The sequence below is a fragment of the Choloepus didactylus genome, chromosome 4 (genome assembly GCF_015220235.1).
Source record: "Choloepus didactylus isolate mChoDid1 chromosome 4, mChoDid1.pri, whole genome shotgun sequence".
Taxonomy (NCBI): Eukaryota; Metazoa; Chordata; class Mammalia; order Pilosa; family Megalonychidae; genus Choloepus; species Choloepus didactylus.
The window spans coordinates 105,953,103-105,977,997 of record NC_051310.1 but is presented as its reverse complement, the minus strand read 5'-3'; the positions used below and the strand labels follow the sequence as shown (position 1 = coordinate 105,977,997).

The 24,895-nt window shown below is 39.4% G+C and overlaps 1 protein-coding gene across 5 annotated transcripts in view; it reads right to left on the bottom strand.

Annotated features, from left to right (window-relative positions):
• The window catches only part of HEXA (hexosaminidase subunit alpha), a 38,979-nt gene extending 32,688 nt beyond the window's left edge, over positions 1-6,291 (bottom strand). For 2 of the 5 annotated variants that reach the window (XM_037833498.1, XM_037833499.1), the window contains exon 1: positions 5,987-6,291. In XM_037833498.1, the coding sequence (XP_037689426.1) occupies positions 5,987-6,239 (253 nt within the window). In that variant the 5' untranslated portion in view covers positions 6,240-6,291. Of the gene's footprint in view, positions 1-5,916 lie in introns of all 5 variants that reach the window. The other 3 variants (XM_037833502.1, XM_037833500.1, XM_037833501.1) reach the window with 3 other exon arrangements.
• Between the last annotated feature and the right edge of the window lie 18,604 nt (positions 6,292-24,895).

The window sequence follows — 24,895 nt, the reverse complement described above, 5'->3', positions numbered from 1 at the left end:
GCAACAAAGAGGCATTCGGGAGGAGGCTCTTAGGCACAATTATAGCGAGGCCTAGCCTCTCCTTTGCAGCAACAGTCTTCCCAAGGGCAAGTGCAGGTCTAGTCTTGGGATGGCAAGTCCCTCAGGCTACCACCAGACAGAATAGGCCAGACATGCATTCTCCCAGTATGTGCTTAGTCAACCTACAGAATTCTCTTTAGTAAATCTTGTAGGGCAGTTCTTTTGCTGACAAACTCTCAATTTCTGCTTATCTGTGAATATTTTAAACTCTCCCTCATTTTTGAAGGGCAGTTCTGCCAGATAAAGAACTTTTGGCTGGCAGTTTTTCCCTTTCAGTAGCTTAAATATTCCACTGCCTTCTCGCCTCTATGGTTTCTGATGATAAAGTGGCACTTTGTCTTATTGAGGATCCCTTGTATGTGACAAATTGCTTTTCTCCTGCTGCTTTCAGAATTCTCTTTTATCTTTGGCAGCTGACATTCTGATTAGTATGTGTCTCGGAGTAGGTCTATTAGTATTTATTCTGCCCTTTTCTTCTCCTGGGACACCCATAACATGTATGTTTGTGTGCTTCATGCTGTCACTCAAATCCCTGAGACATTGCTCAATCCTTTCTATTCTTTTCTCTAGCTGTTCTTTTGACTATATAATTTCAATTGTCCTGTCTTCTAGTTTGCTGATTCTTTCTTCTGCCTGTACAAGTCTGCTGCTGTTTGTCTCTAGGGTATTTTTAATCTCCAATTCTGTGCTTTTCATCCCCATAATGTTATTTTCTTTTTAAACTTTTAAATTATCCTTTATTCTTACACATTGTCTTCTTAATATTCTTTAGCTCTTTATGCATATTTTCCTTCATCTCCTTGAATTGATTTAGGAGATTTGTTTGAACTTCTTTGATTTGTTCCAAATTCTGTGTTTCTTCTTGAAGTTTTAATTTGTTCCCCTGACTAAGCCATATCTTCCTGTTACTTCATATGGTTTGTAATTTTTTTGCTGATGTTTAGATACCTGATTATTTTGATGAGTTACCTCAGAAGGTCAGTTTCTCTCTCTTGTCTAGGCTTTTATTGTTGGCTGGCTTTGTGTTAAGGCTCTTCATTGACATTTGGTCCAAGTTACTCTGGATCTTTGGAGTAGCCCGTGTTTAACTGATCAGATTTTCTCAGCTCTTCTTCATTGTTTCTTACCCTGGATATGCATTATAATTTTTCAGACTGCACTTTTTGTGCAATTGTTTCACCACCAGGAGAAAGCTTCCTTTTCTCTGTTCCTTCTCTGAGAATCATGATCTGTTTTGTTGGCTTTTGTGCAGAATTTTCTCCACAGCTCCTATAATTTGTTTAAATTCTCTCACTCAATGCCTCCTTTTCCTTATACTTTTCAGTTCTGGGAACCTTTCTGTTTCACAGGAGCTTACTTCCCCCCTGCTTCCCTCCCTTTTCTTCCTGTGAGGCTTTTCTGCCTCCATTTTCTTCTCTGTTAGGGTATCTTATGCTGGGAATCCAGATGGGGTCAATCCAGAAAAGTCTGTTTTGCATCTAGGTGGTCATGTCAATAGAAACCAAACTGAGTGCATGAACCTCTTGCCTACAATTCTGCCGTGGTCTCCCACCACCTACCCTGGGGGGCCCTTTTATATGTAGCCTGACTCTGCAGACATGGGTCCCTGTGCCTGGATATGCAAGGGGTTCTAACTTGCTTGTATCAGTGGCTCTACAGTGTGCATCTGTGGCAGGAGGGACCCAGGCCATGCTGCCTCTGAATGTCTCCCAAGCCACGTGGGACTGAGAGGGCGTAGGGGTCCAGGCTGGCTGGTGCAGGATAAAATTTCCTACCTTCTCTTGTAGATTGTTTTTATTTTGATTCGATTCAGCATTAGTGGAGTCCTTCTCCATTCTTTTACCATCCTCCAGAGTTCTAAGCAAGTGAGATTTGTCCTTTTATTAGCTGATCCTGAAGGGAAATTTTCCAGGGTATGTCTTATGTCACCACGTTGCTGACATCAATTCCCTGACCTTATCTGTTTCCCTCCAATAGTTCCTAGATGGAGAGACATCATTTCTCAATGCATCTCCAATTTTGTGATGGGATAAGGGCAGCATGACTTGGGACCACAGCATAGTGTGATCCTCAACTTTCCCTGGAATTATATGCTTAATGCTCCACATATGAAACTTGAAAGGAAAGGCAATCCTAAAAGCAAACTTGCAAATCATCTTTTTGCTGCTCTTACAGATAAACAAAAGCCAGGAATCTGTCTTACAAACTTTTACACAAAGTAGCCCTTTTAAATTAATATATTGAACAAACAATTTGGTATTACCAACTTAATACTTAAAAGAGCTCTATTCGTCTCCTCCTGAATGCCTCTTTGTTGCTCAGATGTGGCCCTCTCTCTCTGGCTAAGCCAACTTGAAAGGTGAAATCACTGCCCTCCCCCCTACGTGGGATCAGACACCCAGGGAAGTGAATCTCCCTGGCAACGTGGAATATGACTCCCGGGGAGGAATGTAGACCCAGCATCGTGGGATGGAGAACATCTTCTTGACCAAAAGGGGGATGTGAAAGGAAATGAAATAAGCTTCAGTGGCAGAGAGATTCCAAAACGAGCCGAGAGATCACTCTGGTGGGCACTCTTACGCACACTTTAGACAACCTTTTTTAGGTTCTAAAGAATTGGGGTAGCTGGTGGTGGATACCTGAAACTATTAAACTACAACCCAGAACCCATGAATCTCGAAGACAGTTGTATAAAAATGTAGCTTATGAGGGGTGACAGTGGGATTGGGAATGCCATAAGGACCAAACTCCACTTTGTCTAGTTTATGGATGGATGTGTAGAAAAGTAGGGGAAGCAAACAAACAGACAAAGGTACCCAGTGTTCTTTTTTACTTCAATTGCTCTTTTTCACTCTAATTATTATTCTTGTTATTTTTGTGTGTGTGCTAATGAAGGTGTCAGGGATTGATTTAGGTGATGAATGTACAACTATGTAATGGTACTGTAAACAATCGAAAGTACAATTTGTTTTGTATGACTGCGTGGTATGTGAATATATCTCAATAAAATGATGATAAAAAAAAAGAATAAACAGAATATATGTGGGCAAAAAAAAAAAAAAAAAAAAGAGCTCTATTCAAATTGGCTTAAAGATAACTAAGTGCTTACATAAAAATTAATACTCCTAAAGTCCCAAATATTAACAAAACCAAATCCTAATATTTCCAATAGAAAAACAGAGTATTTGTAGAACTAAAACCCAAATGTTTTTTTAAAAAATACAAGTACACATAATTCAGATTAACCATTACAAATGGGACTAGTTTAATATTGTTAGTCAAATAAAAATGCAATGTCTTCTGAGTTATCAATGTGAAATACAATTCAAGCATACAATTTTATTCTACTTAAGTATGTTCCTCCTAAATTTATACAGTTTACTGATCAAATAAGCTAGAAGCATATCTACTAGATCTTTTTTTCTGTTCTATTATTTATTTTAAAAAAAATATTTTTGAAAAAATATAATTTTTTACAATATTTTCTATTTAAACATTAGTCATACTGAACATGTACAGCAGCTTAACCTACCCAAATATAAGTTTAAGAAGTCAAAACTGTTCTAGCTTTGTTAAAAGAAAAGTTGTGTTGCAGACTATTGTGATGGTTGACAAAAGCAAGGAAAAGCACTACTCAAATCATAATGTTACAATTTCTTTGTCCATTTGGATTATGGATTCTTCAATGTTAGACTTCACGCAGGCATAGCCGTGATGCAGTGAACTCACTTAAAAAAAGATGTCAAAAGTTGTCAGGTTTGAACATTTTTTTAAATAGGATCATGGGTCACTGTGAAACAAAGTTGGTTCCCTATCTAACAAAAGTGACAATAAAAACTTTAAAAAATAAATAGAGGAATTTACTTTGGGGGAAAAAATGACTTGTTTTCCTTAACAAAAACATGCCATATACCATACATATTTAAGTCACCAAAAAGATCTTGGAAACTGTCTTCAAGCCAACATCCTACAAAACGCAATTACTCTTGAAATGAAGTTTGTCAGAATAAAAACTCAATTTGGTTAAACACAAATTTACATTTCAATGGACAGATGTATTTCCTGACAGATCTATTTCTTGATTTAATGGAATATGGGGACAAATTCCAAAACTTTGGATTTCTGATTTTAATATCAGCCTATAGGTTTTTATTTCTTGTTGTACAAACTGTGTTTCATATTTCTGTTCAAATTCCTTGTCACCCTCAAGATAAATGGTTACCCTTAAGAAAGCTAATCAAAAGGAAAATGAAATAGAAATGGGCCTGTCGCTAGTGAACCGAGACTAAAATAAAAATAAAAATAATAGATACTTTGACTCAGAGAGAGGGCTGTATCCGTAATCCATTGAATAAGTAACCCCACTCCAAAGTCTTAAGTGTAATTGAAGAGCCACCCAACGAACTTAACTGCAATCAAAAAAGGAAATAAACTCAACATATGAAAAGGAAAAATGGAACAAACCTACTGACCGAGACGACTCGACCGCCTAACTAGAAAAGAAAAGAAATCAATGGTGTTGACCAGAGTGTTTTAGTCAAATTTCCAATGAGGTCATTGGAAAAATGAGCAAAAGACAGGACTAAATAAAATAAAATGGCTGCCTGCATTGGGTGTTGTTGAGAGAGAGACTCCTTTTCTAAGAAAGGATTTTCCAGAAGACAAAAGCAATTGACCTGCAGGAACTTTCCAAGAAAATGAAACAATGGAATGCACCCTACAGACCTGTAGGTAAGCGACACCTGGTGATAAACCAGTTTCAGTCCAGAAAATACAGCTCTTCAGAATGGACAAGTATACCATACTAATCAATGTACATCTGCTCCCCACTCTGTAAGACGCCCCCCACCCCAATGTAAAATGGAAACTTAACATCAGCCAATCAGAACATTTCCTTACTTGCTTTTGCCCTATATAGGCTTTCCCTTTCCCCTCCCCAGTGGAGCTCCCTTCTACTTTCTGGATGGCATGCTGCTCAATTCATAAATTGCTCAGTAACACTTTCAGAGACTAAGTGGTTTGAAAAGTTTTCTTTTAACACTTGCCATGAAAGATTCAGAGAAACATGTTAACTACCACACACAACAGAAGGCCTCCTTCCCAGCCTAATGCACACTACCAGTTGAAAACTACCCTGATGCTAAGATTCTTTCTTTCCCCCAAATCCTGTCACTCTCTAGTATCACTATTTAATGAAATGTTTATGACTCCCCATACCCAATAAGAAATTTTGTCTAAGTAGTTAAGTCCAAACACTCCACCCCTCCACCCTTGGCATACACAGCAGCTCAATCATAAACCTTTGTGCCTCCTTCCAGTCCTGGACAATTACATCCATCATGTCCTTAAAGTGGCTGCTCAAAACTCATTTTCTTATGGAAGTGTTCCATGATTTCCATCACAATTTAAACATTTATTGAACATCTTCTATGTGACAGACACTCTTATGCAATTTTGCTTAGGTCAATACATTTCTCATGTCACCATTTTGGGTGTCTTTTCTGGTCTCCTCTACCTAGCCCCGGGCACAGCCTCACTAGGATCCTCTCTCTTGAACGGGGTCATACAGATCACCTTAGACAGCTACCGGCAGAGTGTTTCAATAATTTGATATCCCAATTGTATTACAGTCCTACAGAAGGCATTATTTAAAAAATGAAAACCTAATGTGGCCTGAGGGGGTGGGGGGATTCCGTATAAATCTGGCCCCAGAGATAATCTCAGTGAAGGTGGGGGGTGGGAGGCGGGTACTCAATCTTGGGGACGCTGAGGCGGCAGCTGGAGAAAAAGGGCAGGAGGAAGTAGACAGCACGTGATCAGAGGATTGAGTGAAAGCCAAGAAGGGCGACTGGGTACCTTTGGAGGGACTGTCCCAAGTCGGGCTCTCTCAGAGACCCGGGAGCGAGGAAGGGCAGGTCCGACTCACTTGTGTCGTCCGGGGAAGGCCAGGGCCCGGTCCCAAAGAGCAGGTGACGGTAGCGTTGGAAGGCCTCGTCGAGGACGGAGCAGCCCGGCTGCGCGGCTGAACCGACATGGTAGTGGAAGTGGAAACTGTTTGGAAAAATGAAGTACCGCTCGTCGGAAATTTGGATGTCTTGGGGCCAAGGCCATTGGGCCGTTGTCGGTCCAGCAAACGCTGCCGCTAGCAGCAGCGAAAACCCCAAGCTAAAGCCTGCCATTCCCCATCGGTCTCCCCTCACTCAGAGGGCTGGGCCACGTGAGCCAGTGGTCAGGTGAGCGGCGTCCGCGTGACAATAGGCGTGTCACGTGACCGGAGGCGGCTCTTCGCCAGCGACCACGGGGGGGTCGGACTATTTGCCCCTTCATTCTGGCGAGAACTTGGATCTCCTACTGCGTGTCAGCGCTTCCGGCAATGGTTTAGATTCTTACGCGGTTTATGGGCGGTTGGAACATAAATAATTTATCTCCACAGATGCCATGCCTGCAAATACAGAACTGCAAAGAGCACCAGACTGTAGAAATGCTAGGCGGAGAGGCGGAGTGAGCAAGGGGGAAAGGAAAGTTAAACCAATCGGGGAGGCAAGGAGCGGTGCGGGAAAAGAGGAGAGGCGGGGGTGGGGGGCGACTTCTAGGCTGTATCTAAATGATGAGCAAGAGTGCCCTTGCTGACTGGGAGGTAAACAACAAGGTAACTTCAGAAGCAGAAAAATGGAGTAAAACCACAAGTCGTGATGTGAAATGCCCTGGGGCGGGAAGATAGAATCTGAACTGCTACTAGAGAGAGTTTTTATGATCTATTTATGACTGGAAAAAAATATGCAGCTTTGAGAGCAAGTTTGGAGCATCCAATTGCCTACCTCTCCTGTGGACGTCTGGATTCATGGTTGATAATTTCCTAGTTAACTGCTCCAAATATCCTCCCCCCAAGCAAAAGTTCACATATCCCGTGTGTTTATTTACTGCAAGCAGTAAGATATTGCTCGGACCGTGGCTGCAAGATGGAGCATTCCAAGAGCCAGGAGGTTATTCTGTGAGCAATACGGAAACCGTCTCAGAGACTTCCCATTTTAGAAATCTCATGTTGAATAGTAGAATAAGTAAAAGGAGGCCCTTTTTAATTGGAGGTGGAGACTAATAAGAGCTTGAACTACAGCAAGAGTAGAGCTGTAGATCCAGGAAACAGTGGGTGAAAGGAAGCAGAGGAGTTAATACAGGAGAGGCTTGAGAAGTGGTCACCCTGTCTTCTTACTATAGGATCCTCAGCATAGTTAAGGAGATAAAAATAATAGCTATTGTGAGGTATTATTTGGCTGGTAGGTATTTTTGTAATCATAAAATTGCATTTTATTACTAAAATGTAGAGATCAAAAAAAGATTTTTAAAATAGTTTTTTTTTTTTAAATCATGGTAATTTATATTTAGGTTTTAGGTTCCTAAGGTAGTAGCTATATATTCATGGCTCATGATGGGAAATCGGGAATTATTTCACATATTCACATAAAGAAACAGTCTCACTTCCGTAACTTCCAGGTATTCGTCAGGAAATTTCTCTTAGAAGATGATTCTGCTAGAAAGGAACTCATAGCAGAGGAAGTAGAAATTAGTTATCACAATCAGTTTCAGATCCAAATATTGCATATTTACACTAATTTCTACATTGCTTAAACCTAAATTTTCATCAGCAGTAATTATAAAAGTGTCTGGGTACTCCATATGTCAGGTGAGATTACCTGTCCTAGTTTTTACCAGGCTGCTATTATGAATACCGCACAATGGGTTGGCTTAAACAACAGGAATTTATTGGCTCACAGTTTTGATGCTAAAAGAAGTCCAAAATCAGAATATCAGCAAGGCTTGCTTTCTCTTGGAGTATGTAGCATTCTGCTTCTGGCTGCCAGCAATTGGAGTTCCTTAGCTTGTCTCTACCTCCAGTCATATGGTGATGTCTTCTTTCTAGCTTCTGTGACTTCCAGATTCTCTTTATAAGGGCTTCAGTAATAAGATCAAAGTACCCCTGATGCAGCTGGCTACACCTTAACTAAAAATACTTCTTCAAAAGGTCTAATTTATAAATGAGATCCTATTACAGGAATGTGGAATAAGATCAAGATGATTTTGCTGAGGCACGTAATTCAATTTACCACACTACCCAAGGTACAAAGGTAGAGAATCAGAATCATTCAGAAGAGCCAAGTTCATAATCAGGCCCCTGTCCCAGAGGATCAATAGTTTAAGGAGAGTTCAGAGCATTTTCAAAGGTGAGAGCAACTGATCGAAGTAACATTTCAGTACTGAGCATGTGCCAAGGCACCCCTTTATGTGATACTCAACCTGGGAAGAAGGGTCATTTATTTAAAGTAGTCACACAAAATGAAGGAAGTGGACTCAAATGAAGAGATTGTAAAAATTACTAATGAAAGTAATTAGAGGTTTTTGTTGAGAGGGTATCCCAAATATATTATTCCAGTCATCCTCTCTCTGACCAGTATATCAATCAGAAAAGTAATGGATGACTGTTAAGAGTTAAAAAACAAAACAAACAAACAAACAAAAAAACACATCATAATACAAATAAATATTCAGAGCCTAGCATAAAGATAGTAGCAAAAATTAAAATGAATAAACATTTAACAATATGAGTTCTTTAAACTAGTATATACACATTGCCAACAATTCTGACAGTAGAGGAATAACAAAAATATTCCCACAGACAATATATTAGCATAAAATATTTTCTCTGTTTTTCCTTTTATTAAAGGCTGCTTGTTAAATGAATAAAAACATGACTTAGTCTTCATATTACTGACTTTTAATAAAATACATCTACATATAAGAAAAAATTTACTGTCAAAATGTGTCAAGATTTTTGGCTCGCGATGTAGAGCAATCACTGTAGGAGTAGAGAGGAGGGAATGACTAATCTTGCCTGGTGAATCCTATCATGAAGGAGCTGGTGACCTTTGAGCCAGGTCCCAAAACATGATTTAGCCAGGCAGGGAAGAGGAGCATGGGCGAAGCACAGTGACTTCAAAAAAGATGGCATCTTGAGCACAGTGCGTATGAGGATAGCAAAAGGAGAATCTATGCCATGATTATCTCACTTCCTTGCCTTCTACCATTCTGCCTTCTCTGGAATGCTTTCTTACTTCCCACTCCCTACTTGAAGGTCTAAACTTGTACAGGAAATCTTTGACTTCTCAAATCTGGGTTGGATCCCCTTCTCTTTGATACTATCACCGTCTGAATTTATCTCCATCAGAGCAATTATTTCAGAACTGTAATTGCCTATCCATTTATCTGTCTTCTCCACTAGGGTGAAACCTCCACAGGATAGTTCTGTGTTTACTGTTGTTTTCCTAGCCCCTGTCACATTATCACATGGTAGATGCTCAAGAAATATTTGTTGAATGAATGAAGTGCCCTGAACTTCTCCTCCTGTTTAACATCTACTTATCCGTTAGGTTTTAGCATAGACCAGAGCTTCCCAACAGGTATGCTGTGAATGGTGTACAGGTGTGCTGACAGTGATCCCTTCAATCCTTGGGGTGATCATGCAGAGCCTAGAGGAGCCACATATGATTAGACATCACCTCCTCTTGGGTGTTTATATTTAGAATGCTTTACTTGTCCATGTCCACCAACAGACAACATTACCTCCAATGTCTCCTCAATCCAGCCTCCACACTACTGTCAGAGTTTTATTTTTCTAAATCCTACCTCTGATAAAGTCATCTCCCTGGTCCAAAGCTTTCAATGTTTATGCAATGCTATCAGAATTAAACCCCGTGTTCTAGTCAAGGTCTCTTGCTTGCAAGGAACAGAGATTCATATTATTTGAAGCAAAAGGAGATCTACTAAAGGGATGTACATGGAAACCCAGAAAAGCAAAAAAACAAACTGCAGAAAGAACAGAAAACAAGGGCTTGACCAGTCCTTATCTCCCTCATTCTTGGATCTTTTCTCCTTCTCTTGAGTGTCTGGTCAGTTTTCCTCTTTGATTGTCAGTTACCTCAACTTCCTTATAACTTCCACTCCTTCATGACTTGAATGTTGCACAAGACTCATAATTGCCACCTCAACCCTGACTTCACGTGATTTGTCAGTCCCCGGGCCCTCTCATCCTCCTACCCTTTCTATGCCTATAGAGATCCCACTATCCTCCAAAGCTCTGTGTAAATCAAAATTCTTCTGCTATCCCCACTCAGAGTTAAACTCTTCATTATAATTCCATAGTTCTGGGTTCCACAAATATAGCTCTTACCACAAATACACTTGTCTTAAATTATGTATATGTTTGACACCCCTACAATATTGTAAGCCCCAGGAGGGCATGGAACATATCTTCTGCATCCCTGCACACCCATAAAATATAGTATAGTACTTTATAGCATAGAGTTGGCTATTGGATTATTGGAATTAACACTTTTGACAAGCTAAATATGTAACAGGAATTATGTCTTGCTTTTGCAAGACCTAAGATGATGAATGCAGTTTTGTGGGTTAGGGACAGTTGGTCATAAGCTCTCAGGCTCTATTTGAGAGTATGCTGAGGCACAAGAAGGGAATTATATTTTCCATATTGAAAACATGGAAAATATAATTTTCCGACCATAGCAGTAACACTCATTGGTTCCTTTGAGTTCTTGGAATGACTGGTTAGTCACCATTGGTTATTCATTAAAAAGTCCTCAAAAAAGATACTATTTACCAAGATCATGTGCATCTTTCTTATGAGAAAGACTAATCTCAACTTCTATTACTGTCATCTGAAGAAATGTTTTTCAGACTGATTTCAGCCAATCCTTCATGAAATAACTCTTTGTGCTGAAAAACCAGTCATTCCCAAAGACTTTTAACAATGGCACAGCTGGAATTGCTTGATCATCTCCCTGACAGTTTGATTAACCCTTTATTATCTTGCTGTCTCATGACAAGTGAGCACTGACTGGCAGCAGACAAGTAATGTGTTCTGTGACACAGGTAAGACCACCTTGTTGTACAACTCCATTGTATTTTATTTTGTGCCTATAGTAGCCATAGGAATTGTGCAATGCTGTGGCCTTACTTAAGGGTACCCTCTATAGATCATGATGCCAAGCGTCTGTACTTATCTACATTATACCTCACCGCATTATTCCAGTAATTAAAACTGGGTTAATAAGGAAGTGGTTTGAAGATCTTATACAAAGAAAAGAACTGTTAGGCAAAATAATAGATTGTGAAATTAAAAATTGAAGTGGTAATTATAAATAAAGTTAAAAGGGTAGACCTCTTTTTGAAAGCAACTACATATATATATATGTGTATATATACATACATATATGCATATACATATATATATATACACATATCTCCAATGTGTGTGTGAATTATAAATTAGTCCCATGGATTTACACATCAGGTTCCTTAAAAGAAACCATTTTATCTGTGTTGATGATAGTGTTTGATTAAAAGCTATATAGGCTTTCCTCTAGCTCTGAAATTCCATTTTGTTAAAAACTAATTAGCATCCCCTAACAAATGTTGTAATAAGCTTTAAATAATTATTTTTCTATATTATACCATGCTGAGAGCCTAGTATAAACTGAAATGTCAATTACCTCTCATTCCCTTTTCAGGGTATTTTTCCCTCAATAAAACTTCAGGGATATTTGTGTACATATCTCCGTGGCATGCGAGTAGAAAACAATAATAATAGTTTATATGCACCCCCTGACATTTGAAGCTTTTAAGCCTTTTACAAATAAGGGACCACAGCAGTGAACCCATTTTAGAGACACAAAATTCTACTCAATATGAAGAGTGATTAAAGATAAACCTTGGAAACCTTGCTAGTGCCATCAGACCATGCAGGGTGATGCTCTTAGCATCTTTATGTGGGTGCATTGAGTAGGCATCTAATTGGGCATGGTGCTGAGCAAGGCACTTTAACAATAAAAGGAAATTACAAGACTTCTGCCAGGCTTTCAAGGAAGAAAATGCTACTAAAAGAGGAAAAAAACATATGGTGTATGTATTTACCTGTATATATACAGAATACATCTTAAAGCATATATATGAAACTGGTAATGCTGGTTGCTTCTGAAAAGAGATATTGGGTGGCTGAAGGATAGGATGGGAGGGAGACTTTCCCCTGAATATCCTTTTGTATTTTTAAAATACTGTACCACGTAGATATGTCACATAATTTTTTAAGATGTTTTTAACCCATGTTATTTCCTTTAATCCTTACAATAATGCCACAAGGAAGATATTATTAGTATCTCCATTACCATAGGAGCTGTTTGATTAAAGCTCTTGTTCACTTTAGTTTTTATCTAGTTCAGATAAGCTTATAGAAGAACACCAGAAATCCCATCCAACAACCCAACCAGCCTAGTCCAGGGCCTCTGACATTGGAATTTGGTGACCAAAAAAGGGCAAATGTATATAGTTAGGACATGTATGTATGGTTTAAGGCCGTTTAAACACTTGATGGCTGCCTTGGACTAGGATTACCACTGGTCTGGCCTGGTCTTTTAGGCCTTCATGTCTATAGCCTCAATGGTGATAAATTTTTTTGACAGGACTGCTTATGCTGGCAAAACCCAAATAAATCGTCTGAATCCCCCTTTAGAAAGATGGTATGATAATGAAACCTCATAGCTGAGGATATAACTCCCTTCCATAAAATTATTCAGACTTTACATTATTGTTCACAGGAATTTCCCAGTTGACCCAGAAGACTTAACTGCCCTCCCTTTGCCTTCCTCCCATTCCCTTTCTGCCTAGATCCTCCATATCTTATTTTCCTTCCTCGACTAATAGCCAGGCTACAGGGACTCTAGATCCCAGATCCCATGACTTTCCTTCCCTTTGGCCATATACTAACATTTGGTTTCAGAAAATCTAAGTGGCATCTTATTGTTATAAAAGATTCAGAAATGTATACTTTCACTGATGCTAAGGATGGTAGCAACAAATTAAAAATGCCTTACTTCTGTTTGGTGTGCTTTTGGGATATTTCTCTTGGATCCCCTTTTTCATATTTGGATTGATTACCTCTCTTAGACATTTTCTCCCGTCTGAGTGGCACAGTTGGGAGAGAACTGGGGAGAAGAGGTAGGGGGTGTCCAGAAGGGACTTGGAGCAGGATGTAATCTAGGCAAAAGGAGTCCCTGTGTCTCTAGTGTGGTGATGCATAGCTCACCAGTATAAGGTATTCATATTGGTATTAGTATTTCATCTGACACATCAATAATCTAACAATGACAAATAATCAGTAATAGTATTTACTGAACACTTACAAGGCTTTATCCTAAGAGCTTTATGTGTATTATCTCATTTTATCTTCACAATAATTCTGTGAAGTATGAATTATTATTATTATCCCAGTTTTAGAGACAAGGAAACTGAGATTCAGTAAGGCTAAGAAAATTTCCCAAAGAAAGCTAGCCAGTAGGTGTTGGAACTAAGTAAAGGTTGGGACCAAGACTGAAATGCCAACCTGCATATTCAAAGCCTACAACTAGTTCTCTAGCCATACATGTGTATCTACCAGTCATGTTCTCCAAGACTGTTTACTGTAGAAGGGAAAATCTTTCCTGTAATGTCAATAGGACTAGAGTATTCCAGCAACTTAAAGTCCACAGTAAAATTCCATAGCAATTTTTTGTGTGTGATTTAGTTCTTGCCTATATTTCTAACCCCCATCCCATATCTTTTTTTTTAATCTTCATTTTATTGAGATATATTCATATACCACGCAGTCATACAAAACAAATCGTACTTTCGATTGTTCACAGTACCATTACATAGTTGTACATTCATCACCCAAATCAATCCCTGACACCTTCATTAGCACACACACAAGAGTAACAAGAAAAAATTAGAGTGAAAAAGAGCAATTGAAGTAAAAAAGAACACTGGGTACCTTTGTCTGTTTGTTTCCTTCCCCTATTTTTCTACTCATCCATCCATAAACTAGACAAAGTGGAGTGTAGTCCTTATGGCTTTCGCAATCCCCTTGTCACCCCTCATAAGCTACATTTTTATACAACTGTCTTCGAGATTAATGGGTTCTGGGTTGTAGTTTGATAGTTTCAGGTATCCACCACCAGCTACCCCAAATCTTTAGAACCTAAAAAGGGTTGTCTAAATTGTGCATAAGAGTGCCCACCAGAGTGAACTCTCGGCTCCTTTTGGATTCTCTCTGCCACTGAAGCTTATTTCATTTCCTTTCACATCCCCCTTTTGGTCAAGAACATGTTCTCCGTCCCACGATGCCAGGTCAACATTCCTCCCCAGGAGTCATATTCCACGTTGCCAGGGAGATTCACTCCCCTGGGTGTCTGATCCCACGTAGGGGGGAGGGCAGTGATTTCACCTTTCAAGTTGGCTTAGCTAGAGAGACAGGGCCACATCTGAGCAACAAAGAGGCATTCGGGAGGAGGCTCTTAGGCACAACCATAGGGAGGCCTAGCCTCTCCTTTGCAGCAACCGTCTTCACAAGGGTAAAACCTGTGGTAGAGGGCTCAACCCATCAAACCACCAGTCCCCTATGTCTGTGGTCATGTTAGCAACCATGGAGGTGGGGTAGGCGAATACCCCTGCATTCTCCACAGGCTCTTCAAGGGGACACTGCATCTTTTTTTTTCCTTGTTTTTTTTTTTTTTTTTTTTTTTTTTTTTAACTTTCCCTTCTCTTTTAAATCAACTGTATGAAAAAAAAGTTAAAAAGAAAACAAACATACAATAAAAGAACATTTCAAAGACACCATAACAAGGGAGTACGAAAAAGACAACTAACCTAAGATAACTGCTTAACTTCCAACATGTTCCTACTTTACCCCAAGAAAGTTACCTAATATAGCAACATTTCTGTGAACTTGCTCCTACTATATCCATCAGAAATTAACAGACCATAGTCATTCCTGGGCATCCCCAGAACGTTAAATAGCTTATCTGTTCTTCTTGGATTATTGTTCCCCCTTCCTTAATTCCTCTCTATTGCTAGTTCCCCTACATTCTACATTATAAGCCATTTGTTTTACATTTTTCAAAGTTCACATTAGTGGTAGCATATAATATTTCTCTTTTTGTGCCTGGCTTATTTCGCTTAGCATTATGTCTTCAAGGTTCATCCATGTTGTCATATGTTTCACGAGATCGTTCCTTCTTACTGCCGTGTAGTATTCCATCGTGTGTATATACCACATTTTATTTATCCACTCATCTGTTGAAAGACATTTGGGTTGTTTCCATCTCTTGGCAATTGTGAATAATGCTGCTATGAACATTGGCGTGCAGATATCTGTTCGTGTCACTGCTTTCCGATCTTCCGGGTATATACCGAGAAGTGGAATCACTGGATCAAATGGTAACTCTATATCTAGTTTTCTAAGGAAGTGCCAGACTGACTTCCAGAGTGGCTGAACCATTATACAGTCCCACCAACAGTGAATAAGAGTTCCAATTTCTCCACATCCCCTCCAGCATTTGTAGTTTCCTGTTTGTTTAATGGCAGCCATTCTAACCGGTGTTAGATGGTATCTCATTGTGGTCTTAATTTGCATCTCTCTAATAGCTAGTGAAGCTGAACATTTTTTCATGTGTTTCTTGGCCATTTGTATTTCCTCTTCAGAGAACTGTCTTTTCATATCTTTTGCCCATTTTATAATTGGGCCGACTGTACTATTGTCATTGAGTTGTAGGATTTCTGTATATACGCAAGATATCAGTCTTTTGTCAGATACATGGTTTCCAAAAATTTTTTTCCCATTGAGTTGGCTGCCTCTTTACCTTTTTGAGAAATTCCTTTGAGGTGCAGAAACTTCTAAGCTTGAGGAGTTCCCATTTATCTATTTTCTCTTTTGTTGCTTGTGCTTTGGGTGTAAAGTCTAGGAAGTGGCCGCCTAATACAAGGTCTTGAAGATGTTTTCCTACATTATCTTCCAGGAGTTTTATGGTACTTTTTTTATATTGAGATCTTTGGTCCATATTGAGTTAATTTTTGTGTAGGGTGTGAGGTAGGGGTCCTCTTTCATTCTTTTGGATATGGATATCCAACTCTCCCAGCCCCATTTGTTGAAAAGACCATTATGACTCAGTTCAGTGACTTTGGGGGCCTTATCAAAGATCAGTCGGCCATAGATCTGAGGGTCTATTTCCGAATTCTCAATTCGATTCCATTGATCTATATGTCTATCTTTGTGCCAGTACCATGCTGTTTTGGCAACTGTGGCTTTATAATAAGCTTCAAAGTCAGGGAGTGTAAGTCCTCCCACTTCGTTTTTCTTTTTTAGAGTGTCTTTAGCAATTCGAGGCATCTTCCCTTTCCAAATAAATTTGATAACTAGCTTTTCCAAGTCTGCAAAGTAGGTTGTTGGAATTTTGATTGGGATTGCATTGAATCTGTAGATGAGTTTGGGTAGAATTGACATCTTAATGACATTTAGTCTTCCTATCCATGAACATGGAATATTTTTCCATCTTTTAAGGTCCCCTTCTATTTCTTTTAGTAGAGTTATGTAGTTTTCTTTGTATAGGTCTTTTACATCTTTGGTTAAGTTGATTCCTAGGTACTTGATTTTTTTAGTTGCTATTGAAAATGGTATCTTTTTCTTGAGTGTCTCTTCAGTTTGTTCATTTCTAGCATATAGAAACATTACTGACTTATGTGCATTAACCTTGTATCCTGCTACTTTGCTTAATTTGTTTATTAGCTCTAGTAGCTGTATCGTTGATTTCTCAGGGTTTTCTAGATATAAGATCATATCATCTGCAAACAATGACAGTTTTACTTCTTCTTTTCCAGTTTGGATGCCTTTTATTTCTTTGTCTTGCCGGATTGCCCTGGCTAGCACTTCCAGCACAATGTTGAATAACAGTGGTGATAGCGGGCATCCTTGTCTTGTTCCTGATCTTAGAGGGAAGGCTTTCAGTCTCTCACCATTGAGTACTATGCTGGCTGTGGGTTTTTCATATATGCTCTTTATCATGTTGAGGAAGTTTCCGTCAATTCCTACCTTTTGAAGTGTTTTTATCAAAAAGGGATGTTGGATTTTGTCAAATGCTTTTTCAGCATCTATTGAGATGATCAATTGATTTTTCCCTTTTGACTTGTTAATGTGTTGTAATACATTGATTGATTTTCTTCTGTTGAACCATCCTTGCATGCCTGGAATAAACCCCACTTGGTCATGGTGTATGATTTTTTTTAATGTGTCTGTGGATTCGATTTGCAAGTATTTTGTTGAGGATTTTTGCATCTATATTCATTAGGGAGATTGGCCAGTAGTTTTCCTTTTTTGTAGCATCTTTGCCTGGTTTTGGTATTAGATTGATGTTAGCTTCATAAAATGAGTTAGGTAGTGTTCCATTTTCTTCAATGTTTTGAAAGAGTTTGAGTAAGATTGGTGTCAGTTCTTTCTGGAAAGTTTGGTAGAATTCCCCTGTGAAGCCATCTGGCCCTGGGCATTTATTTGTGGGAAGATTTTTGATGACTGATTGGATCTCTTTGCTTGTGATGGGTTGGTTGAGGTCTTCTATTTCTTCTCTGGTCAGTCTAGGTTGTTCATATGTTTCCAGGAAATTGTCCATTTCCTCTACATTATCCAGTTTGTTGCCATACAGTTGTTCATAGTATCCTCTTATAATTTTTTTAATTTCTTCAGGATCTGCAGTTATGTCACCTTTTTCATTCATTATTTTGTTTATATGGGTCTTCTCTCTTTTTGATTTTGTCAGTCTAGCTAGGGGCTTGTCAATCTTGTTGATCTTCTCAAAGAACCAACTTTTGGTGATATTTATCCTCTCTGTTGTTTTTTTGTTGTCTATGTCATTTATTTCTGCTTTAATCCTTGTTATTTCTTTTCTTGTACTTGGTTTAGGATTGGTTTGCTGTTCATTTTCTAGCTTCTTCAGTTGATCCATTAGTTCTTTGATTTTGGCTCTTTCTTCCTTTTTAATATATGCGTTAGTGCTATAAATTTCCCCCTTAGCACTGCTTTTGCTGCATCCCATAGGTTTTGGTATGTTGTGTTCTCATTTTCATTCGTCTCTATATATTTAGCAATTTCTCTTGCTATTTCTTCTTTAACCCACTGATTGTTTAGGAGTGTGTTGTTTAACCTCCAGGTATTTGTGAATTTTCTAAGTCTCTGATGGTTATTGACTTCTAATTGTATTCCATTGTGGTCAGAGAATGTGCTTTGAATAATTTCAATCTTTTTAAATTTATTGAGGCTTGTTTTATGTCCCAGCATATGATCTATTCTGGAGAAAGTTCCGTGAGCACTAGAAAAGTATGTGTATCCTGGTGATTTGGGATGTAATGCCCTGTATATGTCTGTTAAATTTAATTCATTTATCAGATTGTTTAGATTTTCAATTTCCTTATTGGTCTTCTGTCTGGTTGATCTATCTATAGGAGAGAGTGATGTGTTGAAGTCTCCCACAATTATTGTGGAAACATCAATTGCTTCCTTTAGTTTTGCCAGTGTTTCTCTTATGTATTTTGTGGCACCTTGGTTGGGTGCATAGACATTTACGATTGTTATTTCTTCTTGCTGAATTGCCCCTTTCAATAGTATGTAGTGGCCTTCTTTGTCTCTCAAAACATCCCTGCATTTGAAGTCTATTTTATCTGAGATTAATATTGCTACACCTGCTTTCTTTTGGCTGTAGCTTGCATGAAATATTTTTTTCCATCCTTTCACTTTCAGTTTCTTTGTGTCCCTGTGTCTAAGATGAGTCTCTTGTATGCAACATATTGATGGTTCATTTTTTTTGATCCTTTCTGCGAATCTATATCTTTTAATTGGGGAGTTTAATCCATTTACATTCAACGTTATAACCGTGAAGGCATTTCTTGAATCGGCCATCTTATCCTTTGGTTTATGTTTGTCATATTTTTCCCGTCTGTCTATTAATATCCTTTATTGTACCCATACCGAATCTCTTTAGTACTGACCTTTCTCCAAGTCTCTCTGTCCTTTCTTTGTTTCTCTGTCTGTAGGGCTCCCTTGAGTATCTCCAGTAGGGCAGGTCTCTTGTTAGCAAATTCTCTCAGCATTTGTTTGTCTGTGAAAAATTTAAGCTCTCCCTCAAATTTGAAGGAGAGCTTTGCTGGATAAAGTATTCTTGGCTGGAAATTTTTCTCACTCAGAATTTTAAAGATATCGTGCCACTGCCTTCTTGCCTCCATGGTGGCTGCTGAGTAGTCACTACTTAGTCTGATGCTGTTTCCTTTGTATGTGGTGAATTGCTTTTCTCTTGCTGCTTTCAGAACTTGCTCCTTGTCTTCTGTGTTTGACAGTGTGATCAGTATATGTCTCGGAGTGGGTTTATTTGGATTTATTCTATTTGGAGTTTGCTGAGCATTTATGATTTGTGTATTTATGTTGTTTAGAAGATTTGGGAAGTTTTCCCCAACAATTTCTTTGAATACTCTTCCTAGACCTTTACCCTTTTCTTCCCCTTCTGGGACACCAATGAGTCTTATATTTGGACGTTTCATATCATGTATCATATCTCTGAGGTCCATTTCGATTTTTTCAATTTTTTTCCCCATTCTTTCTTTTATGCTTTCATTTTCCATTCTGTCATCTTCGAGGTCACTGATTCGTTGTTCAACTTCCTCTAGTCTTGTACTATGAGTGTCCAGAATCTTTTTAATTTGGTCAACGGTTTCTTTAATTTCCATAAGATCATCCATTTTTTTATTTAGTCTTGCAATGTCTTCTTTATGCTCTTCTAGGGTCTTCTTGATTTCCTTTATCTCCCGTACTATGGTCTCATTGTTCATCTTTAGTTCTTTGAGTAGCTGCTCTAGATGCTGTGTCTCTTCTGGTCTTTTGATTTGGGTGCTTGGGCTTGGGTTATCCATATCGTCTGGTTTTTTCATATGCTTTATAATTTTCTGTTGTTTTTGGCCTCGTGGCATTTGCTGAACTTGAAAGGGTTCTTTTAGGATTTGTAGACCAATTGAAGTCCTTATCTCTAATTTATCAGATCTACAGCTTTGTGGAGTACACTTTCTCTAACTAACCAGCAGGTGGTGTCCACGAGCCACCTGTTCTCCACAAGCCAGTTCTCCCCTGCTTAGCCTTTTTGGTGAGTGGGGGAGTGAGTCTTGTGGGGTCCAATTGGTGTACCAAGCTTGCGTGTGTAGTTGGTGTTGCCTTCCCTGTATGTGGGGCGTGTTTCTGGGCAGTCAGGGAGGGGGGGGGGGTGGCTCTAACAATCAAATCTCCCTGGTGATCCTAGAGTTTTAAAGCTGCTGCAATAGTCTAATCCTTCAGTTCAGTCCTGCCACAGTTTGTCTCTGCCACTGACTCACAAGTCCTTGGTATTGGCGTATGGCTCCTGAGACTTGCAAGTGGGCCCCTCTTCCAGGCCGTGCACCCCGGGTCCTCTGTTGAGGGATGACTGTGCTATGTCACAGGTGAGTGCCGTCCCCCCAGGGCAGTTCTGGGCTGCTGGGCTGTGTAGGGAGGCTCCCAGTCTGCTGAAATGATGGCTGAATGGGGCTTTGTTAATTCACACTGCTCCACCTTCCCAACTCTGGGACAATCAGCTGAGGTTGCAGGGAAAGCTAATGTCCACGCCCAGTTTTGTGGTGTGTGCCTGTTATTTGAAGCACTTCCGTCACACTGGGTTGTCTGGAGCAGTTCTGGGCTATGGGGCTGGCGATGGGCAGGAGTGTTTCCTGTCCACCAGGATGATGGCTGTGAGCGGACACCCCCCTTTTCTTGGGAAGTTGTGGTGTTTAGTGAATTTTCTCAGCCACTGGATTATTGCGTTTTGTCTCAGAGCTCTCCTAGTTCTGCTCTTGACTTGACCTGCCCAAATAGCAAGTCTTTGAAGCTTTCTGTATTGGGCTTCTTAGAGTAATTGTTTTAGAAAAAGAAAAAAAGGATTAAAAAAAAAAAAAAAAAAAAAACGGGCCCTCCTCAGAGATCTAATGGGTTATTGAAATGCTAAGAGACAAAGCAACCAGGGCCATTAAGGAAAGGTCCACAGGGCAGAGAGATCAGCTTTTCTTCGGGATTTGCATATGCGCCTCAGGGCCCTTCCCCTTTCTATGTTCACCAGAACTCCAAAAATCCTCTGCTTTTATTTTGGAGTTTTTCGTGTTGTTTTTTTTCTATGCCTGTCTCCTCTCTGCTGGGCTGGCTGCTCTCAGATTCTCTGGCGTCTGGTCTCAGTCTATCTATGGTTGGAATTTGGATCAGTAGAATGAGTTTCCGATAAGGGCTGCCACTGCAGTTCTCCCTTCTCCTTCCCGGAGCTGACAGCCCCTCCTCCCACGGGACTGAGCCTGGCAGGGAGGGGCGCGGGTCCCCTGGCCGCAAAAACTTACAGATTTCGCTGATCTCAGCAGTTCCACGTTTTCATGAGTGTTGTATGAAGTATGCCCAAAGTCAGATTGCTCTGTGGTGTCCAGTCCACGCAGTTCCTGGCTTTCTACCTACTTTCCTGGAGGAGTAACTAAAACATACAGCTCACCAGTCTGCCATCTTGCCCCGCCTCCCCCATATCTTTTATTTTACACCTAGCAGAATTACACTGCTTCTAGTGCCCCAAGAACCTCATGCTGTTCATGGTTTCTTGCCTTTGAACACACCTTGATTACCTGGTAATTTCTTTCTTGCCAGCCAGGACATCACTTCATCCAGTAATCCTTCCCTAATTTTCCTCTGGCAATGTTAACCATTCTGTCCTCTTTATAAAACTCTATGCTTTGTATAAACATTTATAACTTGAGATAGGCAGCTTCTGGTCCCCCAAGATGGCAGTATTTAATGCTCCAGGGTGCCATTCCTCAACAGAGTCTTTGAACAACTAGCAAAATATGGCAAAGCCATCTTCCTTAAAACTCTTGAAACAGTTAAAGGGTTGCAGTTACTGAGAGAGTATTAAATCAAGAAAACATCTTTAAAAATGGTAGGAGATGCTTGTGGCACTCTTTCTGGCTCCTTGCCCCCACCCTCCCCAGCATGATGTGAAGCCAGCCTACCTTCCCATTGTGGATCCCTGGCCCTGTTCATGAGAGAGCAGAGTAACCCCTCTACGCATACTGGGGTGCCTGTATGTTAGTGCCAGTCTTTTGGGTGGTAGCCTAAAAGACTGAACCAGGATACTCTTCTCAGGCTCAGCTTCCCAGAACTTGCCCTGCTGTCACAAAGCAGCTTGCAGATAGCTAAAGCAGTATAAGAAACAATTTTGTCTAAGCTGCTTGGGGCAAAGGATTACCTGCTTTAAGTCATACAATAGAGCAAGCAGGAGGAGGAGAAAGTCTATTTCATAAGGAAAGAGAGGGCATTTGAATTCCTGTAAATGGGGTAATTCCCAAGACCACAAGCAAGCACAAGCCCAGGACAAGACACAGGCTCAAAAAGATGGAGAGGACCCTGCACATGGGCCTTGGGCTGATCTTATTGACAAAGAGCATGAATCGGTAATTGTAAACCGCCCCCAAAAGAAAAGCCCAGGACCAGATGGCTTCACTAGTGAATTTTACCAAACATTCCAAAAAGAAATAACACCAATTCTGCTCAAATTCTTCCCAAAAAATTGAACCAGAAGGAACACAATCTAACTTATTCTATGAGGTCAATATCACCCTAATACTAAAGCCAGGTAAAGATACCACAAGAAAAGAAAATTACAGATGAATATCTCTTATGAAGATAAATGCAAAACTCCTCAACAAAATGCTAGCAAACCAAACCCAACACATGAGAAGAATTATAAACCATGATCAAGTAGGGTTTAACTCAAGTATGCAAGGGTGGTTCAATATAAGAAAATCAATTAATTTCATGCATCACATTAACAGAATGAAGGAAAAAGAAACACAAAATCATTTTAATTGATGCAGAAAAGGCACTTGACAAAATCCAGCACCCTTTCTTGTTAAAAACACTTAGAAAACCAGGAATAGAAGGAAACTTCCTCAACATGTTAAAGGGCATGTATGAACACCCATTACTAACATCATACTCAATGGTGAAAACTGAAAGCTTTCCCTCTAAGATCTGGCACAAGACAAGGATGCCCACTGTCACCACTGTTGTTCAACATTGTACTGGAAGTTCTATCCAGAGCAATTAGGCAAGAAAAAGAAAAGTCATCCAAATTGGAAAGAATGAAGTAAAACTTTCCCTATTTGTAGATGACATGATCCTATTCTTTTAGTTTCCTTGGCTGTTCAAGCAAATACCATGCAACGGGTTGGCTTAAAAAATGGGAGTTCATGGGCTCACAGTTTTGAGGCTAGGAGAAGTTCAAATCAAGGCATCATCAAGGCAATGCTTTTTTCCCAAAGACTGACATTCTGGGGCTGGCTGCCAGCAATCCTTTTTCCTTGGCCCTCTGTCACATGGCAATGCATATGGTGGCCTCTCCTGTCCTCTTCCTTTTCTTCTGGGTTCTGTTGATTTTCAGCTTCTTGCTTCTCCCTTTTATCTCTCTATCTGTCTGAATTACATTCTGCTTGTAAAGGACTCCAGTAAAGGATTTAGAGACATTCTAACTGAGCTGGGCCATACCTTAACTGAAGTAACTTCATCAAAACGTCCTACTTACAATGGGTTCACACTTACAAGTATGGATTAAGCTTAAGAACATAGTTTTCTGGGGTACATAGCTCCAAACCACCAGACCTATATACATAAAATCACAAGAAATCCAAAGCAAAGCTACTAGAGCTAATAAACAAATTTAGCAGTGGTAAAGTACAAGATCAATATGCAAACTACTGCTGTTTCTTTATGCTAGTCATGAGCAAACTGAAGATGGAATCAAGAAAAAATTTCCATTTAAAATAGCAACTAAAAGAATCAAGTATCTAGAAACAAATTTAACAAAGATGTAATGGACTTACACATGGAAAACTACAATACATTGCTAAAAGAAATCAAAGACCTAAATATATGAAAGGACATTCTGTATCCATGGATTGGAAGACTAAATATTAAGATGCCAATTGTACCCAAAACAATTTACAGATTCAATGCAATTACAATAAAATTCCAACAACCTTCTTTGAAGAAATGGAAAAGCCAATCATCAAATTTATATGGATGCATAAGTGGCCCCAAATAGCCAAAACCATTGAGAAAAAGAACAAAGTTAGAGGACTCATACTTACTTATTTTAAGACTTACTACAAAGCTACATTACACAAAACAGCATAGTACTGGCACAAGGGAAGACATATAGACCAATGGTATTGAATTGAGAGTTTAGGAATATCCCTTTCTTTCTGTGGCCAACTGATTTTTTTTTTTTTTTTTTTTAGTTTATCAAGTAGTTTATTCTTTTTTTTTTAGCTTCATTTTATTGAGATATATTCACATACCATGCAGTCATACAAAACAAATCGTACATTCGATTGTTCACAGTACCATTACATAGTTGTACATTCATCACTTAAATCAATCCCTGACACCTTCATTAGCACACACACAAAAATAACAAGAATAATAATTAAAGTGAAAAAGAGCAATTGAAGTAAAAAAGAACACTGGGTAACTTGTCTGTTTGTTTCCTTCCCCTATTTTTCTACTCATCCGTCCATAAACTAGACAAAGTGGAGTGTGGTCCTTATGGCTTTCCCAATCCCATTGTCACCCCTCATAAGCTACATTTTTATATAACTGTCTTCGAGATTCATGGGTTCTGGGTTGTAGTTTGATAGTTTCAGGTATCCACCACCAGCTACCCCAATTCTTTAGAACCTAAAAAGGGTTGTCTACAGTGTGTGTAAGAGTGCCCACCAGAGTGACCTCTTGGCTCCTTTTGGAATCTCTCTGCCACTGAAGCTTATTTCATTTCCTTTCACATCCCCCTTTTGGTCTAGAAGATTTTCTCCGTCCCATGATGCCGGG